General features: G+C 37.2%; 1 protein-coding gene across 1 annotated transcript in view; it reads right to left on the bottom strand.

Moving 5' to 3' along the window:
* FBN2 (fibrillin 2) overlaps nucleotides 1-25,352 on the bottom strand; it is a 261,440-nt gene that overhangs the window by 44,574 nt on the left and 191,514 nt on the right. The window contains exons 28-41 of the mRNA XM_079793608.1: nucleotides 23,233-23,358; nucleotides 22,709-22,831; nucleotides 22,427-22,552; nucleotides 21,972-22,097; nucleotides 21,139-21,261; nucleotides 18,534-18,656; nucleotides 16,793-16,918; nucleotides 8,899-9,021; nucleotides 8,229-8,351; nucleotides 5,012-5,173; nucleotides 4,262-4,330; nucleotides 3,722-3,847; nucleotides 2,475-2,600; nucleotides 1,467-1,619 (exon numbers count right to left, since the gene is read on the bottom strand). Of these exons, the coding sequence (XP_079649734.1) occupies nucleotides 1,467-1,619; nucleotides 2,475-2,600; nucleotides 3,722-3,847; nucleotides 4,262-4,330; nucleotides 5,012-5,173; nucleotides 8,229-8,351; nucleotides 8,899-9,021; nucleotides 16,793-16,918; nucleotides 18,534-18,656; nucleotides 21,139-21,261; nucleotides 21,972-22,097; nucleotides 22,427-22,552; nucleotides 22,709-22,831; nucleotides 23,233-23,358 (1,755 nt within the window). The remainder of the gene's footprint in view (nucleotides 1-1,466; nucleotides 1,620-2,474; nucleotides 2,601-3,721; nucleotides 3,848-4,261; nucleotides 4,331-5,011; nucleotides 5,174-8,228; nucleotides 8,352-8,898; nucleotides 9,022-16,792; nucleotides 16,919-18,533; nucleotides 18,657-21,138; nucleotides 21,262-21,971; nucleotides 22,098-22,426; nucleotides 22,553-22,708; nucleotides 22,832-23,232; nucleotides 23,359-25,352) is intronic.

The following is a 25,352-nucleotide window of genomic DNA, read 5'->3' as shown; positions in this document are numbered from 1 at the left end:
TGAACTGTAATTTATATATATCACCTCGTTTAATCATCATTATAACCACATGAATTAGTTACTGTCATTGTGGATTTATTGGTTCTATTTTATATGTGAGGAATCAGTTTCAGAAAGGATAAATAATCTATATAAGATCAGACAATAAGTGGCAGAACTTCAATTTAAACATAGACCTTCTCCCAAACCTATGCTCTTTACTTCCTCTTATAAAAAAAAGTGGTATTTCATTCCCCAAACCAATTTTCAATTTCTAACTGATGGAATTTTTAAATTAGAGACTTGTAAAAATGTTTCTATTTGATTTTTCAAAACAAAACTATGGCAAGATAGGGTTAAGAAAATCCATTTGCCCACTGAATTTTAGCCACCAAGAAAGATCCCATGTGTCACTTTTTATCAAATTTCTCATTAATTTTTCATCATCACATTCAAGAAAACATTTCAATACATACATCCTAAGTAATATCTGGTAGCAAATGCATAATCATTGTTTCTCATTTGTCCTATTGGATAAACTAACTCTTAGTATCTCAAATTATTAAAAATGAACACTTTCCAGGTCATAAACAAACCGAACTAGGCAACAGTTTTAAGATAATTTTTTTGCTTGTCTCTATTTTCTATCAAAAGAATCTGTGCTTGTAAAACACATTTTACCATGTAACATCAGTTCTATTTTCTGCCTAAAAATTTCAGAAAGTTTGAGGGGGGAAAATGCTAAAGACTATTTTGACAAAAAGTTGCTTTTCTATAAAGTTTGCTCAAATCCATTTTTTGCATATACACTGAGTGGCCATATTATTATGGTCTCTGAACGCATCATAATAATCTGGCCACTCAGTATATATACTGAATGCATGAATTCGTGCATGGGTGGGGTCCAGCCAGCCTGGCCAGGGGGAGGGAACATGGGCAGTTGGCCGGCCTACCTGCTGGTCTAACTCCTGGTCGAGGGGACAATTTGCATATTAGCCTTTTATTATATAGGATATACACTGAGTGGCCAGATTATTATGCATTCAGAGATCATAATAATCTGGCCAGTCAGTGTATTTCAAAATTGAACTAAAAAAACACACCTTACTGAACTTGGTAGAGTTTAAATTACCAAAAGTTTTTCATCAAAATATTACATCTTCCAGGTCTATCCCAATGACACAAAGTAGGCATTCAAGAAATATTTGTTCAGTGAATAAAGGAAGAGTTAACCAGCCTGGTATAAGATAATGAATTTAAATGGACCAGTGCTATAAATATTAACCCTTCAGCACTGGGGCTCGTTTTCAGGATCCAAACTCCTATTCAACAGATAGATCAGAAATTGTGTTTCAATCCCAAAGAGGGCCACTTGGGCTTCAGAACTGAGCATGTCTGGTTTTAGTATGTTTGCTTTTACTATACTGCCACCTATATTTGTGTGCCGCTGATTTGGCCTTCAGCAGAAGCATGAGCTATGTGCTTACCTGTTCCTGGTGTTGGGCAAGGTTCACAAGGTTTGTTCCAGGCTTTCCCCACATTGTATGTACAGCAGCACATCCTCTTTGTCACATTAAAAGGCAACTCATTCTCACAGGTGGTTCCATTATAGCTTCGGTAGCAAAAGCTTTTTCTCATGTCTACATATAGAAAAACAAATAAGCCAACCAATCGTATCAGCAAGCAGCTGATAATGAAGCCTATGCACCTGGATATGCCAAACTGTCTCCATGAACACAACTCTAAAAAGTTTCTCAGTCGTTTAGGGGTATCTTAAAAAAATTCTTTAAGTTGAACATAAATTATCTTTAGGTTAACATCTCTCCTGTTTTTAAATAAGGGATTTCATTTCTAATTTTCTTGGGAAACAAAGTTAATATATATATATATATATATATATATATATATATATATATATATATATATATGTTTCTATATTTAAAGGCATTTATTTATTTTAAAAAGTATTACATATTAAATTTTAAATGTTCTCATTTGTAAATTAATGTTCACTTTATAGAAATGAAAAATTAAAATTATTTAAAGACATGTAATTGTAACATTTGATGAAATTTTCTACTTCAGACTCATTAAAAAAATGAAACAATTTCTTTTTTTTAACACTAAAGTATAGCTGATATACAATGTTATATTAGTTTCAGGTGTTCAACATAGTGATTCTATATTGATATACCTTAGGATGTGATCATCACATGTTTAGTAACCATCGGTCACCATACAAAGTTATTACAATGCTATTGACTATATTCCCTGTGCTGTACATTGCAGCCCCATGACCTATTTATTAAGGGGTAACAAAAAAATGTAAATACGCAGCCAAAGTTCAAAAACATGATACTGAGCCAGAAGTTTATAAGACTTAATCATTCATAAAGATTTAATTTGCATATTTTATGCAATAATTCTGAGATATAAGCACCTTACATGGGGAGTCAACAACTGTGACCTAATTAATCTTAGAGACCTTTACGTACCCATGCAGTTGTGGCCTCCGTTGACCTGCATGTATTCAGGTGGGCAAATGCAGGTGTAATTTCCCAGAGTGTTGTAGCAGGTCCCAGGCCCACACACACCAGGATGTGCAAAACACTCATCAATATCTAGAGTAGGCAAGAATATCCATTAATTAAGATATTTCCCCCACGAGTCTATATTATTTAAACTACTGAACAAAAGCATAAGGTGATTCCCCAAAGTCATATTTTCATAAAATTCAGGATTTAAAGCAATTACATTGAAAATACTTCAAAATATGATGGATGTATCTTTCTTTAAAAGAAACAATCCAATAATAAAAAATATAAACGATCAAAAGAAATTATTTCAAAGTGGCAGAAAATAATTTAAATGGCACCTGCATTTTTTGATTGAAATTTCATATTCTTCAAATGAAATTGCTTTAAAGTGTACTTTCCTCTTATGTTATTTAAACTAAATTTTAGTGTCAACTTTAAACTGAATCCAGTTAGGAGAGCCTTTTTGTTCACAGTAACTTTCAAATTAGTACTCATTAAGAGAAGCCATGCAATTGCTGATGGTTCTCCTTACTAAATCATATTTCTTCCAGATGTATTTAACTAACATGTTCCAAAAAGAAAGGTTATAATGGAGATGTTTACATGTTTAATGTTCATCTTTAGAAGCCTTTATTCGTACCATCAATAAACATTGAGACTGACCTGTAAGCCAGGACTCATAGCTACAAAGATGAGTAAGCTACAGACCTTGCCTCAAGAAGCTCCCAGTCCTGTGGGGAGATGGTCCCCTAAAAGGATGTCTATGGTGCCAAGTGATAAGTGGGGGAAGGAAGCAAGAAAGGTATCTGCATCACCTTTGAATTTCTTCATAGTGGTCCAACATGTAGTCCAACATTTTAAAATTACTGAAAAATATTAACTTAATAGTCTCATTCAAGCTTACCTATAATCCTAGTCAATATTTGCATCAATAACTTATTTGATATTGAATGTTTTCCCCCTACTCTGGTTTTCCCCATTTACATTTAATTAATCCATTTACTCAGATAAAACCAATAGTAAATTATAGCAAATGAGCTGGGAATTTATTTATCTAGCAGCACTGACATGAAAAGAAAAAAAGCTATGAACCCATCTCAACAGATACTTGGATAGAATGTGAGGATGGAACCTTTTCCCCAGGCCTGATCAGGAATTTTGTTTTAAACGGCATTGATTGCTTTTTAGGTGCAGAGTCACCTCACCTTCACAGATGCGGGTTTCCTCACTGAGGTAGTAGCCCTGTGGGCACTCGCACTGGAAGCTCCCGAAAGTGTTGATGCAGTTTCCTCCCTGGCAGAGACCTGGTAACTCCTGGCATTCATCAATGTCTGCACAAGGGGAGATAGCTCACTTACAACAAAGACCATCCCAAAAGACAAGAGTTTCTGTTAACGCTTCCAAACGCTCCATGCGGCTGCATGAATGCACACTTAGTCAGCAGGTTTATTCTGTTCATGAAGATTCTTGGCTTTGTTGTGGAATTTTGCTATAATCTGAGAAGTTTTAAAGTAAATTGGGGATTATTAAAGTTGGGGATATCAGTAAAGACATCTTCTCTGTGGAACAGACATCAGATCTGCAATGGGTCATTAGTTAGCATCCTGGTAATTGACTGTCCATCTGTAATTTTGCAAAATAATCTTGTTGGGATTGCTCCACAACTTTTTTTTTTTAACCAGCTTTTCTCTAAAGTAAATGCTTGACCTTGATTACATCTGGGTGCATACTGGAGCTGTACTCACCTTCTAAAATGATTGTGATGGGGTTAGGTCTGAAGCCCTCACCTCCAGGACACAAGGTGTAATATTCAGCTACAAAACAATGAAAAAGAAGAGATTTGACACCTGTGTCCGAGTGGCTGAGACAATGAACAGAGGAGGTATCTACAGTTTCCTTAGTACCTTTTCAAATACATTTCGAAGTATATTACATTTTACACAAAATAAGATAATTACTTCATAAATTATATAGACAGAAAAACAAAAACCATTTGTTTTTAATTGAAGAAAAAACTCCTTTGCAGACAATTGATATCACCACTTTTTTGGCCAGTAAATAAAAACTCAGACTTGACAATTGACAAGTTTCATCTATGTCCCTATCAGAACACATGTTTCAACTTAAGGCATAATATGATTGACTTCAGGAATACAACACAGCTCTGAACCTGAACTAGAAGAACCTCTGAGAAGAACCAGAAATGATCTAATTTATGTAATACCATGGAGAATTGATATTATCACCATTCATATTGGATTGTGGTTAATTTTTTTTCTTTTTATCATATCATGAAAAACAATAAGAAGAGGAGAATTCAAATTAGCTTTATATAAAACACTCTTGGCTGGTTTCAGCATAATCACTGAAAGTAATCCAAAGGTAAAATTTTGGCCCTCACACTATTTCTCCCATCCCTGGCACAAGAATAAAATTGCAACTAGTCTTCAGCTACCAGAGTTTGTTCCCTTCCTCTTCTTCAGCTCCATACTCACTGCTATTGACAGGGGGGCATGTCTCGCAGGGGTTCCCCCAGGCCTTCCCTAGGGAGCAGCAGCAGGAGGAGCGACTGACGCCCACCCCAATTTCGGTGTTGCAGGACAGGCTTCCGTCTCCTCGAGGACCGAACTTCAGGTAGCAGTTGCCCACGCGGTTGTCTGCAGAGCAACATAGGAGCTTAAAATTGCCCTTCATTTAGTAAGAATTCCTTTTAAGAGAAAGATCACTCAACCGATGAAATTCAAGCTCTTGTACATTAGTATAAAAGGTTCATTTTCATCCTCAGTACAAAACTATCTTTTGCATAGTGAAACAACCTCACTAGAAATTTTAATAATAATTGAATCCTAAATAATTCAATTTTTTATTTTATATTTTGTTTTGGTTTTGAGGATACAGTGTATATACCTGAATGGTCCTATGAATGCAATGAACTGTCAGCTGTCATGCATGAACCCAAAACATATCCATTTTGTAAAAACTGATTCCACATTTCAAACACATCTCTAGTAGGTTCTTGCTTATCATAACTGCTCGTTCTTGCATCATTAAAACACATATCTGAAGACATTTCTGAAAACTTTGACAGCTCATAATTTTGTTGATGAGAGGGCAGCTATTTTCTTTGCTCCACAAATGGACCTATTTTCACTTTCAGAGAATCAACATCAATTAGATTCATCAATGACTTCCTTTATTTCTACATCACATATTTCCTTCCAATAACACTTGTCTAAACACTTGGCTTCACCATTGTCTATCTAAGAATCTATCAATTAAATTTTGGATATGAGATAAATAAGAACCTGGGATGATTCCGGTTCTTGTCAGATACTACATGTTGAATTTCTTACTGACTAACAGACAAGAATACCACATTTCTTTTGTTTATAGAAATATATAGTTCACACATTCTTTGATTCTTGAATGTGAAAAATTCCATGTAGGGTATCAGCCTCTGAAGACTCATAGCCTGGCATTTTGCTTATATGATCCATTTAACCTTTTCAGAATCCAGACTAGAGTGCTGGTCTCTGTTGCATTCATCTTCTGATACATCTAACAACTGCAAAATGTTTTCCACTGTCTATTTTCTTCTTGCCATTATGGCCAGAAAGTGAAAACTTCTAATTTTTCAACTGTGTTCAATAAATGCTCAAAGAAGGTTCAAAATATAGTGTCTCTAGTCTTCTTTTACACCTTCTTGAAAGGTGATGTAATAATCCCTTGGGCAACACAACAAGAAAATTGAAAAATGATGCAACAGTGACATTTTATTTCACCATTGTATCATCCTTCTAGGTGACACCATCATTTTCCACTTATAATGATATTCTTTGTTTTTAGCGTCATTGGGCATAACTAATGAGTAATGATGGATAAAATGGTTCAAAATAAAAGAAAAATAATATCACTAACATCTTATATCATGCAATTTCACACTTATAAAAGGGTCCAGTGAACCCTTATAGTATTTGTGAAACAGAATGAGTCTTTATTCTTTGGAAAACCTCTAAGGAAGAATAAAGCCATGAAGTATCAACCCATATAAGCAGAATTGCTCTAAAAAGAAACTAAAAAAAAAAAAAAAAAAAGAAACTGACTATATGCTAACAGTTAATCTGAGTCCCGCAGTCCAGTCTCTGCAGGGCTGTCCTGATCTATACTTCTACCAGCAGAACAGAGGGACCTTTGAGGTACCTGGGACCAACACCTCACATTACCCAGTCTAATTGTTGCCTGTCTATTAGATGTAAAGTAATATTTATATAATTGTTTCAATTTGATTTTTCTTACTCCTAATAGTTTTGGGTATTTTTTTTATGTTTGTTACCTTTTGGAGTACTTCCTTTTATTAGTTGCCTTTTCATAGCTTTTGTTTGCTCCAAGAAAGCTTTTAAGAAATGCTGAGGCTCCAGGGACTCCATTTCTGGGAGCAAAGCAGGCATCGTAATAACATTAAAGTTCCAAATGGGATTTTACTATACAGCTAGGGTTGAGAACCACTTTGTGACCTGGGTTGTTGCTTCTTCTCTGACTCCTTTCCTCATGCTCCTGCCACTCACTCCACGCCTGCTCCTCGGCCTCATTGCCGTGTCTCCAGCACCAGCATTCTCCTGCTACAGGCCCTTTGCCCTGGTTGCTCCTTTTCCTTGAAGGCATCTCCTCTCAGAGGTCCAGTCAGCTTGCTCCCTCCTTTAAGACTTTGACTCTCCCACGCTCCAAATAACAGCACTTATCCTACAACTACCTCCAGTGTGAGAATTTCTCGCTACGTCTTTCTCCCTGCCACCAGAATGGAAACACAAAAGCAGAGAATTTGGTTACTCTGTTCCCTCCGCAGCCCCTAGGACAGGAAGCACTCAATATTTACTGAACAAATAATTCTGAAGGCAAAAGTCAGAACTTGGAGGAACCATATACCATAACTCAATATATTCTCTAAAACTTGTAAACAATATAAAACTGCATATAAAACACAGCAGCAAACATTCCCTCCACATACTGCAAGGTCTGTAAAACTGACGCTGAAGACAGCGGGCAGATTCATACTGAAGCAATAATTTTCTTTTTATATTTTTGTCTTCTGTCAAGAAATCCTCCAGACCACTTACTTCTCTAGTGAAACACTCACTAAGGCAGATGGCAAAAGCTGGACAATTATTTTATAAAGATCAGAGACGTCAGGAACATTGAAGACAGATTCTGAACCATAGTTACTGCCTTCTTTGCTTCTCCCCAATCTCGCAACTTGCTTCACTCCAATGGTTTGGCTCAAGAAATACAGTTCTCCCCTTCCTCTCCTCTCCTCATTCACTTATTACACCCTTACGTGAGCCTCTTTGTAGGAGAGATAAATGTAGTAACCCATTAGTTCTACCACTTTGAGCTGTTCTGGCCAATGCACTGGACGAGGGCGCCCAGCAGTTTAGGACTGGGCCTCAGCTCTGCCATTTGCAAGCCCTGGTTCCCAAGCCTGTGAGAGGAGGAAGTTGGAGCAGATGTCTTGAAAATTTGTTTCTAAATATGACTTGGCAGATAAATACGATAACAATGGCCATATAATTTGATAATCTAGACTCTCTTAAGGAAAAGGACTGTTTTGTTTGCAAATTAATTGTAGCAAATACTTACCACAGTTCATTGCCAAGAGAGTGTGAATATTCAGCTCTAAATAATTCTATTTGTTTGTTTCAGATAGCTTTTACTTACCAACACAACCCACACCGGTAGGGTTCAGCTGGAAATCAGGTGGGCAGTTACACTCATAACGACCAGGTGTGTTGACACACAGGCCATTTACACAGTTTATGGGATCTGCACATTCATCAATATCTAGGAAAAACATTTAAAATGCCCATGTTAAGATCTTTACCCTCTCTATGCATACTGCTGTTCCAAAAAAAATTTGATGGATTTTTTGTGTAGATCATTATGAAGGCCGCAGCATAATGAAATAAAGATTAAATCTTTATATATATATAGTACACTTAAGATGGTTTCCATAAATCAATCACATGGTATTTATGATAATGTCATTTAATGTCCTTAATAGGTAAATAATAATTACATGTTAGAATTTTGATGAAGAAAAAAATTGTCACTATTAGCTTAACTAAAATTATACACACACACATGTACGAAGAAAATATACAAAGACATTATTTCTTAGTTCCATGTTAGAGATTTAATATTAGGTTGTTTATATAAAAATGGATGAATTCCATTTAAAAATAAAGTATCACAATATAATTTTCTGTTTCAAAAAAAGTATAACTCAAGGCGTAGTTTAGCTAAGTAGAAATCTGAGGAATTTTTAAAACCAGCACAAAATATTCATTTCATCTAATAAGAACACAATCAAGCCCTTTGCGATCCATACCTGTACAGTTTCCGCCTGTTCTGTCCAATTCATACCCATCATCGCAGATACAATGAAACATTCCAGGCAAATTATTACATGTTCCAAAGACACAAATATTTTGGAAGGAGCATTCATCAATATCTGAAAATTTTAAAAAAAAGTCATTTCTTGTTTACAAGGACATTTTAAATATTTTAATGTAAAAAATTAATGAATTTTTCTGTGTCCTCAGGTATTCTTATGCAGTAAAAATTTTTCTTTTTTTTTTAACAAGGTAAATAAATGGCAAGCAATTAATACTTATCTAGGAACAAATACAAAAGAAGCATTATTTTATTTTATTGACAGTATTTTAACTGTCTTGGGTTATAATATACTTAAAAAAAAGAATTCTCCCAAGGCATAAAAAATACAAAAATTAAATATGAACATGTGAAAGGAATAAGGCTGTAAAAATTAAGGATAAAGACCAATAAAATTATAAAAGACGAAAAAAAATAAAATTAAGGATTAAAACAAATCAAATATTCTTATAATTTAGTGCAAAAAGATGTTTATTAAATATCTACAACATACAAAATATATAACATATTTTAAATATTAAAGATCTCATTAACATTACTTAAGTTTAATTTTTAAAAAATTTTATTCTGTAATCTGATTATAAAGTCAGTTTAAAAAGGGAAATAATTTTTTTCCCTAAGAGCATGAAATAAGATCATCCCTTGCCCCACATTCCTAAAAATTTCATTAAAATAACTCTATTGAAGCCAGAAATTCAGTTTATGAAACTCTTCCATGAGGCTTTAACTCAGAGTCAATAAATAAAAAATCACTCCTCATTCATATTAAAATGAAGGCGTGTGTGTGTGTGTGTGTGTGTGTGTGTGTGTGTGTATACAGCTGCAAAAATAATCTATACTTCTTCACATAGGAAGAGGGTGAACATTTCATACACAAATTACCTCATATTCTGAGAATGCAGACTAGGCATGTAATTTTAGGCTGGACCATACAAATTGTCCTAAAGTGCTGTGTTTCATCTAAAAAGGACTCTGGTCAATTAAAATATGATAATTAAGATTAAAATGATGAGTTTCAACTAACTTAGATTTAAGTTCAAGTTGTTTTTAAAACTTCAGCTGATATTTAAAGGTGACTTTTTGTGTTGCTGCAATACACAAAATTATTCTCTTTATATAAGTGAATAAAGACTCATTAAGCTAGTTTATCACTGTATTGTGTTGAAAATGGAACTGTGTTATCAGCCCTCTGAGTATGCATTTCACTTTTAAAAAGTTCTTTCTATTAGAAAAAGAACTTAAATGAACTTCCAATTAAATAATGTAATAGTGGTGTAAAATAAGGTTTTAAAGAGATTACTGTCTTGTTTTTATAAAATTGCTCAGAAATTCAAACAATACAGAAAAGTATTGATATCAAACAGAAGACAGGAAACAATACAGAAAAATAGCAAGACCAAAAATCACTCCAAAATGCTTCCACCCAGAAGAAACTACCATTGATAAATAATAAAAGCCTAGGTGGCGTCACACCCTCGAGTGATGTTGCCACAAGATGGCTGGCAGGAGAGGACAGTTGGGGGCCTAAACCGGCAGTTGGACATCCCTGAGGGGTACCAGATTAGAGAGGGTGCAGGCCGGGCAAAGGGGTAACCCCCTGCCCCTTGCACGAATTTCGTGCACTGGGCCTCTAGTCTGATAAATTTCATTCCAAATATTTCTCTATGCATATTCAGAGAATGAAGCTGAAACCATTTGTATGCATCAGATCAATTTTTCTTTACTTCAACAGTTTCTAAAATACTTTCTAATGTTAAGAATTGATGCAAAACATGAAAAAATTATCTTTTGGCTTTATGTTAAAATTCAAACATAATTTTTAGAAAGTATTAAGGAATACTATACAAGAAATGATAAAAAATTAGCATTCATATATGCTTCCATCTTATTTTTGTTATTTATATTATTCTAACTTTTAAAAAATTTTTTATATTGATTTTTTTAGAGAAGAAAAGAGGGAGAGAGAGAAACATCAATCGGCCATGCCCCCTACTGGTGACTGAGCCTGCAACCTGGGCATGTGCGCAGGCCAGGAATCTAACAGGCAACCTGTTAGTGCACTGTAGAGCATCCAACCAATGAGCCACACTGACCAGGACTATCTTCACCTTTTAAATGTTTATGGCATTTACCACTATCTCTACAGTACATTCACACTAATTCTCCACTTAAAATAATAAATATTTTAACTGCATCTTCTCCATTTATTCTTGATTGGTTGTGTTTCATTGCTAAGTTTTTGCTCTTTTTATCCTCAAGAAGGGAAAGCCCACACGTGTTTTCTTCCTCAATTATTTCATATGTAAAAATATACCTATTGTCTTTATAATTAACTAATTATGAAGTTAATTGCTGAAGTATATTATTTTTTTAATGTTTTATTGATTTTTTTTTTTTTTTTTTTTTTAGAGAGTGTGGGAGGGAGGGGGATAGATAAATATAAACATTGACGAGGGAGAATAATCTATTGACTGTCTCCTGCACATCCCTTACTGGGGATTGAGCCCACAACCTGGGCATGTGCCCTGACCTGGAATCAAACCAGCAACCTATTGGTTCATGGGTCAACACTCAACCACTGAGCCACCCCTGCTGTGAGGTAAAATATTCTTGAGTCACATGTACCCCCAGAACTTTGTGGGCACAGTGTTCTAGTGTCTTTTGATACTGTATGTTTCTGTTTTGTTCATGACTTGCCTTTTTTATCAGTGTCTGAACAATTCTTCACTATGACATAAGTCAACAAAAATAATAAGGCTAAATCTTTGTCTAATGGTTTACCTTTTCCTGTACAATCAGTTCTTTCTTCTATTTCAGGAAACTGTTTGTTTAGTACTTTTTTCTATTCAATTTTTTTGGGTGTTTGACTTCTGAACATCAATTATACTTCTGTTAATGGTCTTTGTCTTTTTTCTAATTGTGTTAATTTCTTTCTTTCCTATTCATTGCTATTATCTCAAGTCCATTCCCTATGTTAGTAGTTACATTTTCATCTCTCTCTACTGTTCTTTGCTGTTTCTATTAGTTCTATAAATTTGCTATATTGGTCCCCATACTTTATTTCCCTTGACATTGCAATCTCCCTCTTTGTCTTTTGTTTTTACAATCTCTTTGAACTTGTTCAATTTTATCTTATTAAGGTCATCTATCATAGCACAAAGTACCTATGGGAAATTTGTTTTTGTCCCTTGAACAGTTTTTTTCCTGCTCTGGGTTGATTCTTTATCTGCTTTTTGAATGTTCTTTTTGTTGTTGTTGTTGATTCCATAGGATGCCTGCACAGGTACCACTGTTTTCTTTCAGTCTGTGTACACATTGTTTGGTCAGCTCTTTCAAGAGTTTTTGGAGAAACCAAGATGGCGGCATAGGTAAACACCTGAAATTGCTGCCTCGCACAACCACTTCAAAACTACAACTAAAAGACAAAACGGCCATCATCCGGAACCACAGGAAGGCTGGCTGAGTGGAAATTCTACAACTAGAAGGAAAGAGAAAAGCACACTGAGACTAAGAGGAGGTGTGGAAGTAAAGTGCAGAGGTACGGAGGCGCGTGCGTGGAGAGGGCTGGCAACTGAGTACGTGGTTGTCTTTTCAATTGGGAGGGAGACACAAGCTCCCGACTGCTCTGAACTCCAGTTCCAGGTGAGACTCTGGGGACCCAGACTCATACGGGGAGAAACTGGACTGTCTGGCATCGGGCGGAACTCGAGGGTGGCTTTCTCTCAGAGGTGCTTGCAGCAATTACCAAGGGACACTGAGACCCCGGGGGGCCTCTTAGAGCAGGGCTGAGGATCAGCCATAACTGTTTGCTCCGCCCTGTTGATTCCCTGAGACCCCGCCCCACCCAAGCTGTGCACAGAGGCTTTTGCATATGAATGGCCTGGCCCTTTGCAATCTAAATTACCTAACAAACTGCAGCTGGGTCAGAGAGCCTCAGAACTTCCAAAAGAAGGCCCAAAGCCCCACAGCAGCTTGCATTGCTTCACAGCTGGGTCTCATATGGGCATCTCCAAACCCCAAACAAAGAAGAGGAATCTGCAGATCTCTCCGTAGTTCCTGCTGGGTGGCCTCAGGCAGAGGCTAAATTAGCACCTCCTTGGAAATCCAAGAGCCAGTATACCCAGTAATCAGAGTGGGACCATCCAGATTACAACTCCTCAGATCCATAAGGGACACACTCAGATCCATAAGGGGCAGACTCAGTGAGCACCAAAGCCCCACTGAAGCAAGTCTTGCCCTATAAGGGTGTCTCCAGCATAGAAGTTCTCCCATCATAGACACAGCTGGTCCTCACAGCCAATTGGCCTGGAGGTCAATTCCTCCCAGGGATACCAACAACAATCAAGACTTAACTACAACAAGACTGCACACACAGCCCACAAAGGGGTGCACCAAGAGTGTCCACCTCAGGTAATTGGGTAGGCTGAACTACTGGGCCCTATAGGACACCTAGCACACAAAGCCACTCTATCAACACAGGGAAGCAGCCAAAATGCGGAGACAAAGAAACAGGTGACAAATGACAGAAATGGAGGAAAGCAAACTACTGGATATAGAGTTCAAAACAATGGTTATAAGGTTTTTCAAGACTTTTCTAGAAAAGGCCGATAAATTTAGTGAGACCCTCGAGGATATGAAAAAGGACCAACTAGAAATTAAGCTTACACTGACTTAAATAAAGAATAATATACAGAGATCCAACAGCAGACTAGAGGAATGCAAGAATCAAGTCAAAGTTTTGAAATACGAAGAAGCAAAAAACACCCAATCAGAAAAGCAAAAAGAAAAAAGAATCCAAAAATATGAAGATAGTGTAAGGAGCCTCTGGGACAACTTCAAGCGTACCAACATCCAAATTATGGGGGTGCCAGAAGAAGAGAGAGAGGAAGATACTGAAAACCTACTTAAAGAAATAATGACAGAAAACTTCCCCTACCTGGTGAAAGAAATAGACTTACAAGTCCAGGAAGCACACAGAACGCCAAACAAAAGGAATCCAAAGAGGACCACACCAAGACACATCATAATTAAAATGCCAAGAGCAAAAGACAAAGAGAGAATATTAAAAGCAGCAAGAGAAAAACAGTTAGTTACCTACAAGGGAGTACCCATACAATTATCAGCTGATTTCTCAACAGAAACTATGCAGGCCAGACGGGAGTGGCAAGAAATATTCAAAGTGATGAATAGCAAGAACCTACAACCAAGATTACTCTACCCAGCAAAGCTATCATTCAGAATTGAAGGTCAGATAAAGAGCTTCACAGATAAGAAAAAGCTAAAGGAGTTCATCACCACCAAACCAGTATTATATGAAATGCTGAAAGGTATTCTTTAAGAAGAGGAAGAAGAAGAAAAAGGTAAAGATAAAAATTATGAACAACAAATACATATCTATCAACAAGTGAATCTAAAAATCAAGTGAATAAAAAATCTGATGAACAGAATAAACTGGTGAATGTAATAGAATCAGGGGCATATAAAGGGAGTGGACTGACAATTCTCGGGGGGAAAGGGGTGTGGGAGGTGCGGGAAGAGACTGGACAAAAATCGTACACCTATGGATGAGGACAGTGGCGGGGGGAGTAAGGGCAGAGGGTGGGGTGGGAACCAGGTGGAGGGGAGCTATGGGGGGAAAAAGAGGAACAACTGTAATAATCTGAACAATAAAGATTTATTTAAAAAAAAAAAGAAAAAAAAGAGTTTTTATATACCCTGATACAGTTCAGATAGATCTTCTTGACATTCTCCTTTCTTTACCTGGAAGACATCTTCGGGTATGGGTTTCATTAAAGCTTCTCTTCTATAGCCTCACTTTTCATAACAGTTTCATAAAATGGGGATCAGGGAAATGGGGATGAGAAGAGCTACACTGTGCACTCTCTTTAGATATTATATTAAATAGCTTGTGTCTAGGTTTAGTCTATCTGAAGTTATCCTAACCTGTCCCTTAGAAGGTTCCTCCAGGTTTTGTACCCTCTCATTTTGTTAAGAAATACTTGAAAATGCTCAACCCAGCAATTTTTTAGACTCTAGAAATGCTGAGAATTTGTGGTGAAAAAAATATATGCTGAGTGGATCATGTTGATCAGAGGGTCAATTCAGAGGGGCATTTATTTGTAAGATGGAAAGACATCAAGGAATTAAATTAGTACATTCAGTAGAAACTATCTGGATGAGCCAGATCTTATAGGAAGAGAGAAGATAAATACAAGGAGAAACAGGCACAATCTTGAAAGTACATTTTTAGGATCTCAAAAATTGGCATTTAGTTAAATGGAGCAGTGTTTAACTGAGGGTGAACTACAGGTGTGCCACTCTCAGTTACCCTGGCAACTGGGATTTCTCTTGGTGGTAATGACATATTGTGAGAAAATCAACATGTGAAAGACATACAGTAAATAGAAACTACTTAGCATCAATTTGGGAGAGGTCTGGGAGAAGTTCTGGAAAGTCCTATGCCATAGATAAAGGAACAGAATTACGAAGGGGAAATTCCGTGTTACATATAAAGAATTAATTTTGAAATTTTATGCTGGCAGAAGTTCTGGCTACTGCTTACTTGTTCCTTTTCCCACTAACTCTTGTCAAACTGACATGGGTAATAAATCATGTAATTCCATAACCATACTGACTCACATTTTCTACTGACTAGCTTCAGTGCTTAGAAGAAACCAGGACTGGGGGGGGGCGGGAACAAAACTCACTGTACAGTTGCCTTGTGTAAAGTGGATTAGACGCTGCCCAATCTAGGAGCTCAGTGCAGAGAATGGACGCTTTCAATTTCTAATATCACCTTTCCCAAGGCCCACTATTCATCCTCTTATCGAATTCTCTCAAAATTGGTGGAAATTTATGAAAAGTTCCATGATCTTTTAGGCACATTTTCTTCAGTGCCAATTCTGTAAGTGGGTCAGTCAGGCCCAACTTCAAGCCAACCTGGACTGTATAATTTGGTCTTGTTGGATTGCTGCTGGTGAAGTGTGTGTGAGTGCTGCTATTTACTATTTCTGTTCATTTGATTAGACACTAGTGTAGGAAGAAGAGCCTGGAATCTGGTTTCATTTTATAATCTTTCCTTAGCAGCAGTCAGCCTGAGTTATTTTTTAAGGTTTTCTATGATTCACTAATTTTGTTCAAGCCTTATTGTTTATGTGAATTGTTTTCAATCTTTTTCCTTTATTTACATTTCAATGAACTCTTTATAAACACAATGATGGTCCAAAAGATATGTAATGTGAACTGAGTCTCCAATTTAAAAGGAAATCCAAATTCTTTTTCTTGGAAAGATATGATACTAGTCACAAAGTCCCATTTCTAGGAAAGGACGATGATGTCATCACTGAGAGGAAGGAGACATTGCTATTAGGCAAAGTGCAGTCCTCAATGAGTCCCTGAGGAGGACTTCCAGTCCCAGACACGCAGACAGCAGACTAAAACACGAAGGCAAATGCCCAAAATGGGCTACTTAGATTTTGATAAACACATTAAGTAGCAGTGATTGGGGTAGATAGTATATCCTATTTTAAAAATGGAATAGTTTTTCCACATGTCATTTATTTAGTGATAAAAAAAGAAATGGTTAAAAAAAAAAGAATGAGCCAAACTTCCAAATATTGGCTCGTGGCCAGGAAAACTTCATAAGAGATGAAAGCTGCCTTCCTCATTATTCATTCGGCAAAATAATCCATGCTTAAACGAATGACTTTTTTATGTGTAGCATGTGCTGTGTATTCTGTTTCCAGGTGGAGCCTGTTCCAGCCCTTTTTGTGGTTTCATTTGGGGTAGTTTATCCAACTTGGAAATGAGTTGGAATCCTGGTGACCCACCTTGGCAAGATCTGCTGTCTGAGGCTGGAGTGAAGCCCATCTCACACTCGCAGCGATATGCACCCGGGACGTTGAGGCATTGTCCATTCTCACAGAGATTTATGTTTTCTGCACACTCGTCAACATCTGGGGGGTAAGCAAATTACATCTCCATTAAGTTTCAAACTTCAGGATACATTTCCCCCTTGTTCTATAACTAAATCAATTTCACTGGCTTGAGTGAGTGCTCATTAACATGAAGCAACAATTAATCATATTCACCTAAATTAGGGGACACACTTGATAGTGGAGCTATTTAACCTACACCTGAACATTAAATTCTAACATGACTAACAGGAGGAATGCAGGTGTCTCTCACATTTGTCTTAGTTCTATTTAATGCCAATTTCTTGCACCAGTATTATACCAACATCATTTAGATAGGACAAAGAACATTGGTGTTAAATCACTTGAAAACATTATAGTGTTAGAAGAAATAACCAATTCTTTCACTAGTTTAAGCATTTTTAAGCAAATTAGAGACACTATAAGAATTAGGAAAGTTTTTTTTTCCTGTCATTACAATCGTATCAAAATATTTCTATGTTAATTATGTAAATGGACATTATTCATAGACCTTAAGGATAACTTATTAATTCCATCGAATGGAAAAAAGGGAGGAGAACAGAAACCAATATTTATTAAGGGGCAATATTTGCCAGGTAGTGTGCTAGTTGCCTGACATGCACTTTTTTATTTATTTCACCAATCATGCGAGGTTTAGAAGAACCAAAGCCAAGAGCAGCCACCTGAGCTGTGGGAGCCCAAAGAGCTAATCTGTGGCTGAGCCAGGATCTAAGTACAGTTGTATCTGACACCAAAGCGATGCCCCTTCCTTCACAACACGGTGCAGAGAAATTCTAAGAGAGATGAAATATCCAAGGTTTAAAAAATAATAATGCTTTAAAATTAAATAGACATGTTTTCTTAAAAAGGCATTTGAAAATGATGAGTACATAGTTATGGGTTTAAAGTGTGTACTGAAATTCAACTGAGAAAGACTGATCTTAAAGACAAAAGCATAGTACTTCATGTCCAGAAAAATGATATAGCTTTAAAAATGAATATAATGAGTAGATGTTTTATCCTCAAGGAATGTGGAATGAATAGCAGCTAAGTAGCAGCTAACATTTATTGAACTCATATGATGTGTTTTTCTAAGTCCTTTATGTGTTTTATTTCATTAAGTTCTTTCAAAACCATAAGATAAGCTGAGATTTTGATAAGCACATTAAATAGTGTTTGGGTAGGTCATATATAACATCTGAAGATGCCGAATAGTTTTCCCGCATGTCATTCATTTAGTGATAAAAAAAATAACAAAATAAATGGTTTTATTATTATTATGATGTCCATTTTAAAGGCTATACAGCCAGTAAGCAGCACAGGCAAAATCTGAATTCAGATGGTCTGATTCAGACACAGCTTGCATTTTGGCCAAGGTGTTAATAAATAAACAAGAGAAAATGATAGTCATTAGCAGTAAAGAAGAGTACTGTCACTATTTTAAATCTTCCACCAATGTTTTAGAAAAATTTTTTCAGGTTTGTGTTTAATGTAAGAGAAAGATACCTAGTCACCTGTAAGTTTTTAAACAGAGGTAGGGATTTCAGCCTCCTTTAACTAGTTTTCTTCAAATAAAGAAAGCATGTAGAATGTTCCAGAAAGTCATGCCAGAACACACGGGAGGACCCTCACCTACCTGAGCAGGTAAAGCCATCGCCAGTGAACCCTTCAGAGCAGGCACATCGGTAGGAGCCTGGGGTGTTCACACACTGAGCATTGATGCTGCACTGGTGGGTTCCATTAGAACATTCGTCCAGATCTTCATGCCAAGAAAACATAGCAAAAAAGTTCAGAAACAAAAATAGAACATTAAAACATTCAGAAAGGTTTTAATTTGTCTCAATTTAAATGTAAACTGGCCAAATGGAATGTGTTTTAGTTTATCTCTAAAGTCACACACAGTTCTAATTCTCTAAGATATCAGACTCACAATCCAAAATGCTCATGCCACGAACAGGGGCCAAAAGTACAAATTAAAGCATTTTGTAAGGTATCCTATCAACTAGCTCTTTAATGACAAAACAACAAACAAACAAACAAACAAACAAAAAACCCCAAAACCACACATACACACACACAAAAAACCCAGGGCCATATTCCATTCTGGCTTCTACTCAGCGTGGATTTTGTCATTGGTTTCGTTATCAAGAAAAAAAAGGGTCAATTTCTAAGATATTACCAAATTTCAGGGCAGGAAAATTAGCACAGATTTTAAAAGTTCATTTTATAGATGAAACTGGTGATTCTTGACCACATGAAGCCCATTGTCTTGTGGAAAAGAAGATGTTAAACACAGAAAACTAAGTTAAATATTGTTATATGTACCAGGAAGAAATGTTACAAAGTGCTATGAAAGAATAAAAAGGGCATCTAATTTGGAGTACAGGAACAAGGAAAGCTCTAATAAGGAAGTAATTTTTAATTAACTTCATTCCTAAATGATGAATAAAATCATGCTGAACAGAAGTAGGGAAGGGTGTTGCTTGCAGAGGGAACAGCACATATAAAGACACTGAGTAGGAAAGGAGCTTGGTGTGACAAACTAAAGGAGGTGAGATGACAAAGCACAATGCAGGGGAAGAGGGTGATGGAAGAGGAAATTGGAGAGATAGTGGAAAGATGCTGTAGGGTCTTATAAACCATGGAAGGAAGCTAGATTTTATCCTAAATTCAATGGATTAAAATGACAATTGTGAAGACATCAGATTATGGTTTAAAAGATTCGTCTGGTGTCCTGACTGGTGTTTCTCAGTGGTTAGAGTGTTGGCCCAGGCATGGAAGGGTTTCAGGTTTAATGCCTGGTCAGGGCCTGTTTAGGGGCAACCAATCGATGTCTCTCTCTCTCCCATTCTTTCTTTCTCTCCCCATCTCTCCTTCCCTCTCCCCACCTCTTTCTCCCTTCCTTCCTTCCACTCAATGTAAAATATCCTTGGGTGAGGATTAATGAAAAAATAAAAATAAATAAAACATTTGTCTGGCTGCTATATGAAGAGTGGATTAGTAGGAGGAACAGAGAGGAGGCTGAGAATGGTTGAGACCAGGGCAGGGGAATGGAGGTGGAAAGGAGTGATGAATCTGGAGGATATTTTGGATTAGAGAAGCCGAGGCACAGCTGAATCTTTGGTAGTGGGGGAAGGCTATTTTGAAATAGTTTGCCAGAGTGATAGGGGATAAGAAGCATACAAAAGGGAGGCTAAAAGAGAGAAAAAGAGGAGTGAAATGGGACTAGACAAATGGGAAGTGGGATATGGCTGAAAAGTTGTGAGATTAATGATAGAGATGGCTGGACTAGAAGAGGGCAGCTAGTGGACTGGACTTGAAGCCATCATAGAACATTCCTTAGCAAAGTTATTTGGAAACTATGATAATTTAAATTCTATAGTCAGCTCATAAAGATTTGACAAGTATAAAACAATTAAATGGATGAAAACGCATATTTAAATTAATATAATATTGGTAAGAGATTTTAAGGCTATTCTTTAATGCTTACTGCAGGCTTATAAGATTTTAATGGGCAATCATGGGGAGGTCAGTTTAGCTTGCTCAATTTTCCACTTTAAATAGACTTGCCTAAGTCTTACCGTTTGGAAAATGTTTTATTGTTAAGGCATGTAAAACACTGAGCACAATAAGCAGCACTGGACATGACACCAAGGGTAAAATCCGGTCTTCTGCCTCACAGTTACAAACACTTATTAATCTTTGGCTAAAGACCTATAAAACTTGGAATATGTCAACTGTTTTCCCATTCTCCTTTCTTTAAATCAGATCTCTTGCAATCCAACAAAATATTAATATTTCTCTAGAAGAAGAGTTCTATTTTTTATTAAGAAGCTGGTATGGACTACTTACTCCAGACTTAGGTTATCTGAAAACACCTTTTCATCCCCTTCATTTATTTCAACAAGTTTTAAATCTCACTGATTATGAAAAGATTGGGGAAATATATTAGTCATTTCATCATACAGCTGTTTGAATTTTTGGCTACACATCAAATAATTTTTACTGAACAACACACTGAAAAACAGATGCCAAGGCATACTGTTGTAATATGATCATTTATACTATTGTTAAAGGAAACTCTTAGACAAGAACTATCTTGCAACTAAAGATGGCCTTTGGTTTTCAAGAGAATAAATAAAAGAGCATGCTGCTCTTCAAGAATGCGGGTTCACAACTATGTAAAGGAGAGCCTCTAAGAATTTTGTCTTAGCCAAGGTTAGTTGCATTTGCAAACTCACCAATACATTTGATGCCATTTCCGATCCAGCCTTCTCTGCAGCTACATTTGAAGCTTCCTGGGACGTTGAGACATGAGGCATGCATGTCACAGTTGTGGGCACCAATTTCACACTCATCCACATCTGAGAAACACAGTTAATACGAAGAAGATAAAATACAAGCTAATTAGTTCTACTTCCCACTATATTTCTGTGCAGATAAAGTCTTAAAATGTGGAAATATCTAAAACTGTACAAAGAAAACATTAACATTTTTATTTTTCAGAGTCCAACAAGATTTGAAACATCATGATCCAAATCAAGCAAGCCCTTCCCTAGAAGAAATTGCCAGCCCTTTTCCCGTGGAGTGAGATGCAGAGCTCTTGTCCTGACAGATGTATGTGCCAGCCCCTACCCACACCTGCAGCCCTTCCCCTTCCTGGGCCCAGACAAAACTCCATGTAGAACTATAGGTGACAAGAGAAATCTTATTTCCAAAAAGAGACTGCTTTTCTTCCTTACACATGTATCCTATTTGGGCTGCAGTCCTCCTAGGAAAGTGGACGCTGCTGCAGGAGCCACCAGAAGTACAACAGAGCCACGGGGTCCGGACTCCACACCCACTCTCCACTCCACCTGTGGGCCCACAGCCAACTCCGCGGTGGGGAGTAGCTGAGCGGTGTGCCACCACAAAGATGAGCCAAACACCTCACACATGCGCTGTGTCAGTTCCTCATCACACATACAGCCACAGCCTGGTGTGGGTGACAGCCTAATACCGGTGAGCAGATGATGTCAAAGGTTGGCCTCTGAAACATAAGCCGAAACATGGAGGATACAAGCTTGAGACCTACCTGTGCATCCTGTGGTCCCCTTCTTCACTGAATAACCCAGCTGGCAGTGGCAAATGAAGGATCCCTTGGTGTTCTCACACTCCCCAAACATGCAGATGTTTGAATTTAAGTCACACTCATTCACATCTAGAAAATGTATTTTCAATATCTTGGTTAATACTTGTTCATCTTAGTAGTTCTAATCTTTTAACTTAAATAGCACAATGCTAAAATACACAAATAAAATTTAAAAATATGGTCTATTTGCATGATACAGTGTTGCAGATAAATATAATGTATTTAAGGATTTTTTTCCAAATCAATTTTCCATTTTAGCTTTTAATAAAATGGTTTGAATTTTTTAAATAACTGAAAAAGCCTCTTCTTATGTTTATAAGTGTGTGTGCGCATAAAAGTGCCTATATTTGGGTATGTGTGTGTATATATAAATATTTATCCTCTTTTATGGTACCCACCGATGCATGTTTTCATGTCCATTGAAGCCATGAAGCCATCATAACACAGACAGCGATACTCTCCAGGAATGTTGGTACACTGGCCCCCATCACAAATATCAGGATTGTTTTCACATTCATCAATATCTGACGATACAAAATTAACATCAAATGAAAGGAAGGATGGCTTTGAGTAAGCTCAGATATTTTTTCCCCATCCAGTTCCACTCAAATTATCTGGAGCCAGATGTGTAAGATAAAATTAATTAGATGCACAAAGTGTGTGTATTTTCTTTTCTGTACCTGCGCATGATCTCCCATCAGGCATCAGAGCATAACCCTCGCTGCAGCTGCATTCGTAGCTTCCTTCTGAATTGGTGCACTGGGTGTCGCAGCCTCCGTTCATTATCATGCACTCATCAATATCTGTGAAAACATTGCCCCACATTGCTTGTCAGGGCTACTTCCCTAAAAATAAATAGCTTTTCTTCTTTTGAAACTTAAATAGCTTTGGATTTTTCTTCCCACTATTCATGTTGATTTATCATCATACCATTAATCTTACTTAGTTTTTTTACTTCCTTTTAGACAGCATTCCATTTGACATTTAGCTCCAGTAACTTAAGAATAAAGAGCTCAAAAACGTAGTAACTATGGAGTTTAGGGAGTTTTCTATGATAAAACCAGAGATTCCTCTGCAAACCATGGCATCTTAGATTCATTTTTAGGACAAAGAACTCCCACTGACTTCATTATAGTTAGTGCCAGCCGTTGTGCTAGACTGATTTGAGAAATACAGGCTCCAGACCCCCTCGGCCTAGCCTCACCTGTACAGCCCTGCCGGTCGGGTGTGGCCTGGTATCCAGGATTGCAGGAGCACTGATAAGTTCCGATCATGTTCACACATTTTCCATTTCTACAGAGATTGTCACTCAGGGAGCATTCATTAATATCTATAAAAAGAAACACAGAATTAATGTTTTACACGATTAAAACCATCACACACTATCAAGAACATGCTGCACTGGAGCCAGGGTCTGCAAAGGGCTTTGTGTACTTCAGAGGGAAGTGAGGTAATCTCCTGGGGCACTATCTGAAATATTAAGAAAAGAAAATTCTGGAATCTATATTTCTTTTCTTTTTTTAAAAAATATATTTTATTGATTTTTTACAGAGAGGAAGAGAGAGGGATAGAGAGTTAGAAACATCAATGAGAGAGAAACATCGATCAGCTGCCTCCTGCACACCCCCTACTGGGGATGTGCCCGCAACCAAGGTACATGCCCTTGACCGGAATCGAACCTGGGACCCTTGAGTCCGCAGGCCGACGCTCTATCCACTGAGCCAAACCGGTTTCGGCTGGAATCTATATTTCTTATTTCCACCCACAACAGTGCTGTCCAGTAGAACTTTCTACAGTGATAGAACTGTTCCATATCTGGGCTGTCCAATTTGTAGCTCCTACTGAGCACTTGAAACATGGGTAGTCTGACTAAGGAACTGATTTTTAATGTTATTTAATTTTAATTAAATTTAAATAGCCATATGTGGCTAGTGACTACCACATTAGACCACACACATGTAGCACATGCCGGAAATGAAGCTTGCTCACGTTTAATAGACGGGTTTACATTGGCACGCTCAGCTGGTCCTATCAGATGGTCAAGTGTTGATGTCTCCTGAGGGAAGACATCTGGTTCCGCAAAACAGAGGGGCTGCCTACAGGGCCCTCACCTGTTCGCCTGCTTTCACTGAGTTGTGCGTTTAGTGTGCCTGGAAAGGTGGACCTGCAGACTATACTGCCTATTTTAAAATTCACTAACCCACGTAAGATGAACAAGTGCCTTAAAAAAACTCCCGCAAAGATCTGTGGAATAAACTAGTAGTAATAATGAAGATACAAGAGAAGAGCAAGAAAAGGGTAGTGACACTTTTCATCAGACAAACTTGCTGGCAGACACAATATAAGGTAAAATCAATGACAATACAACCGGATATAGCAAGAAATTCATCCCCAATTCTTAAAATTAGTAAGACGACTTTGTGACATACAAATGTATGTCTATGATCATTATATGTTTTATTCTATATGCAAAAATATGTACCTTATATTGCATAGTATACCTTTGAGGGGTACTTTCTTTCAGCTCTAAGATCCATAAAAACCAATCAACAAAATAAACTGACCTTAGAAACTGATCTCTGAGTCACTGTTTGACAACCATGAATAAATATTTTGTAATTATCTGTGTAAAAACACTATTTGTACCACTATTAAAATGAAATAAAAATATTTAAAGCTTTTAAATTTACCTTTAAAAAGTGTCTGTTTAGTCTGTGATTTAAGATTCATCTAATATATTAGAATCTCGCTATAAATAGGGTTTATAAATAAATATACTAAGATGTGTTTAAATTATGTTTGTGTGTGATCTGCTCTATCTTACACTGTCTTATTTGTTTATACTTTCAAGAAAGATGTCTGTGAAGAAAATGTCACTTGGCTAAATCAAAGTTTTACAGCCAGTGTATGAGAATATAGTAAGCACAGAGGCCTTCGTATATTTATGAAAAGCAGTAGGTGGGAATGCTCTGAGACCAACAGCTGGTCTTCTCCTGTGGCCCCTGACATCCCTACTGAGCTCAGGGCCAGGGAAGAGACTGTTGTTTCTGTGAGAAGAGGGAGTGAGGGGAGCTCACATGTTCTCACATGTGCGAATGGAGCCTATGATGACAGACATGGGCACAGAAGCAGACTCTGCTGAGTGCTGCACAGGTGAACTATCAGGGAGCAGGCCTTCCAAGAGGTGCAGCTATCCCATCCCAGCTACCCGGAGGAGGGAACTACATGGAATTACACAAAGTCCCTCACCCAGGATCCTTTCAGGTGCGCTTGTAATGAAAAAGAGGCCACCAGGACAATGCTGGCTCATTCGAGTGTGTCACC

The sequence above is a fragment of the Cnephaeus nilssonii genome, assembly GCF_951640355.1.
Source record: "Cnephaeus nilssonii genome assembly, chromosome: 2".
NCBI lineage: Eukaryota > Metazoa > Chordata > Mammalia > Chiroptera > Vespertilionidae > Cnephaeus > Cnephaeus nilssonii.
The sequence above is the reverse complement of the archived record's forward strand: the minus strand, read 5'-3'. Positions and strand labels throughout refer to the sequence as shown.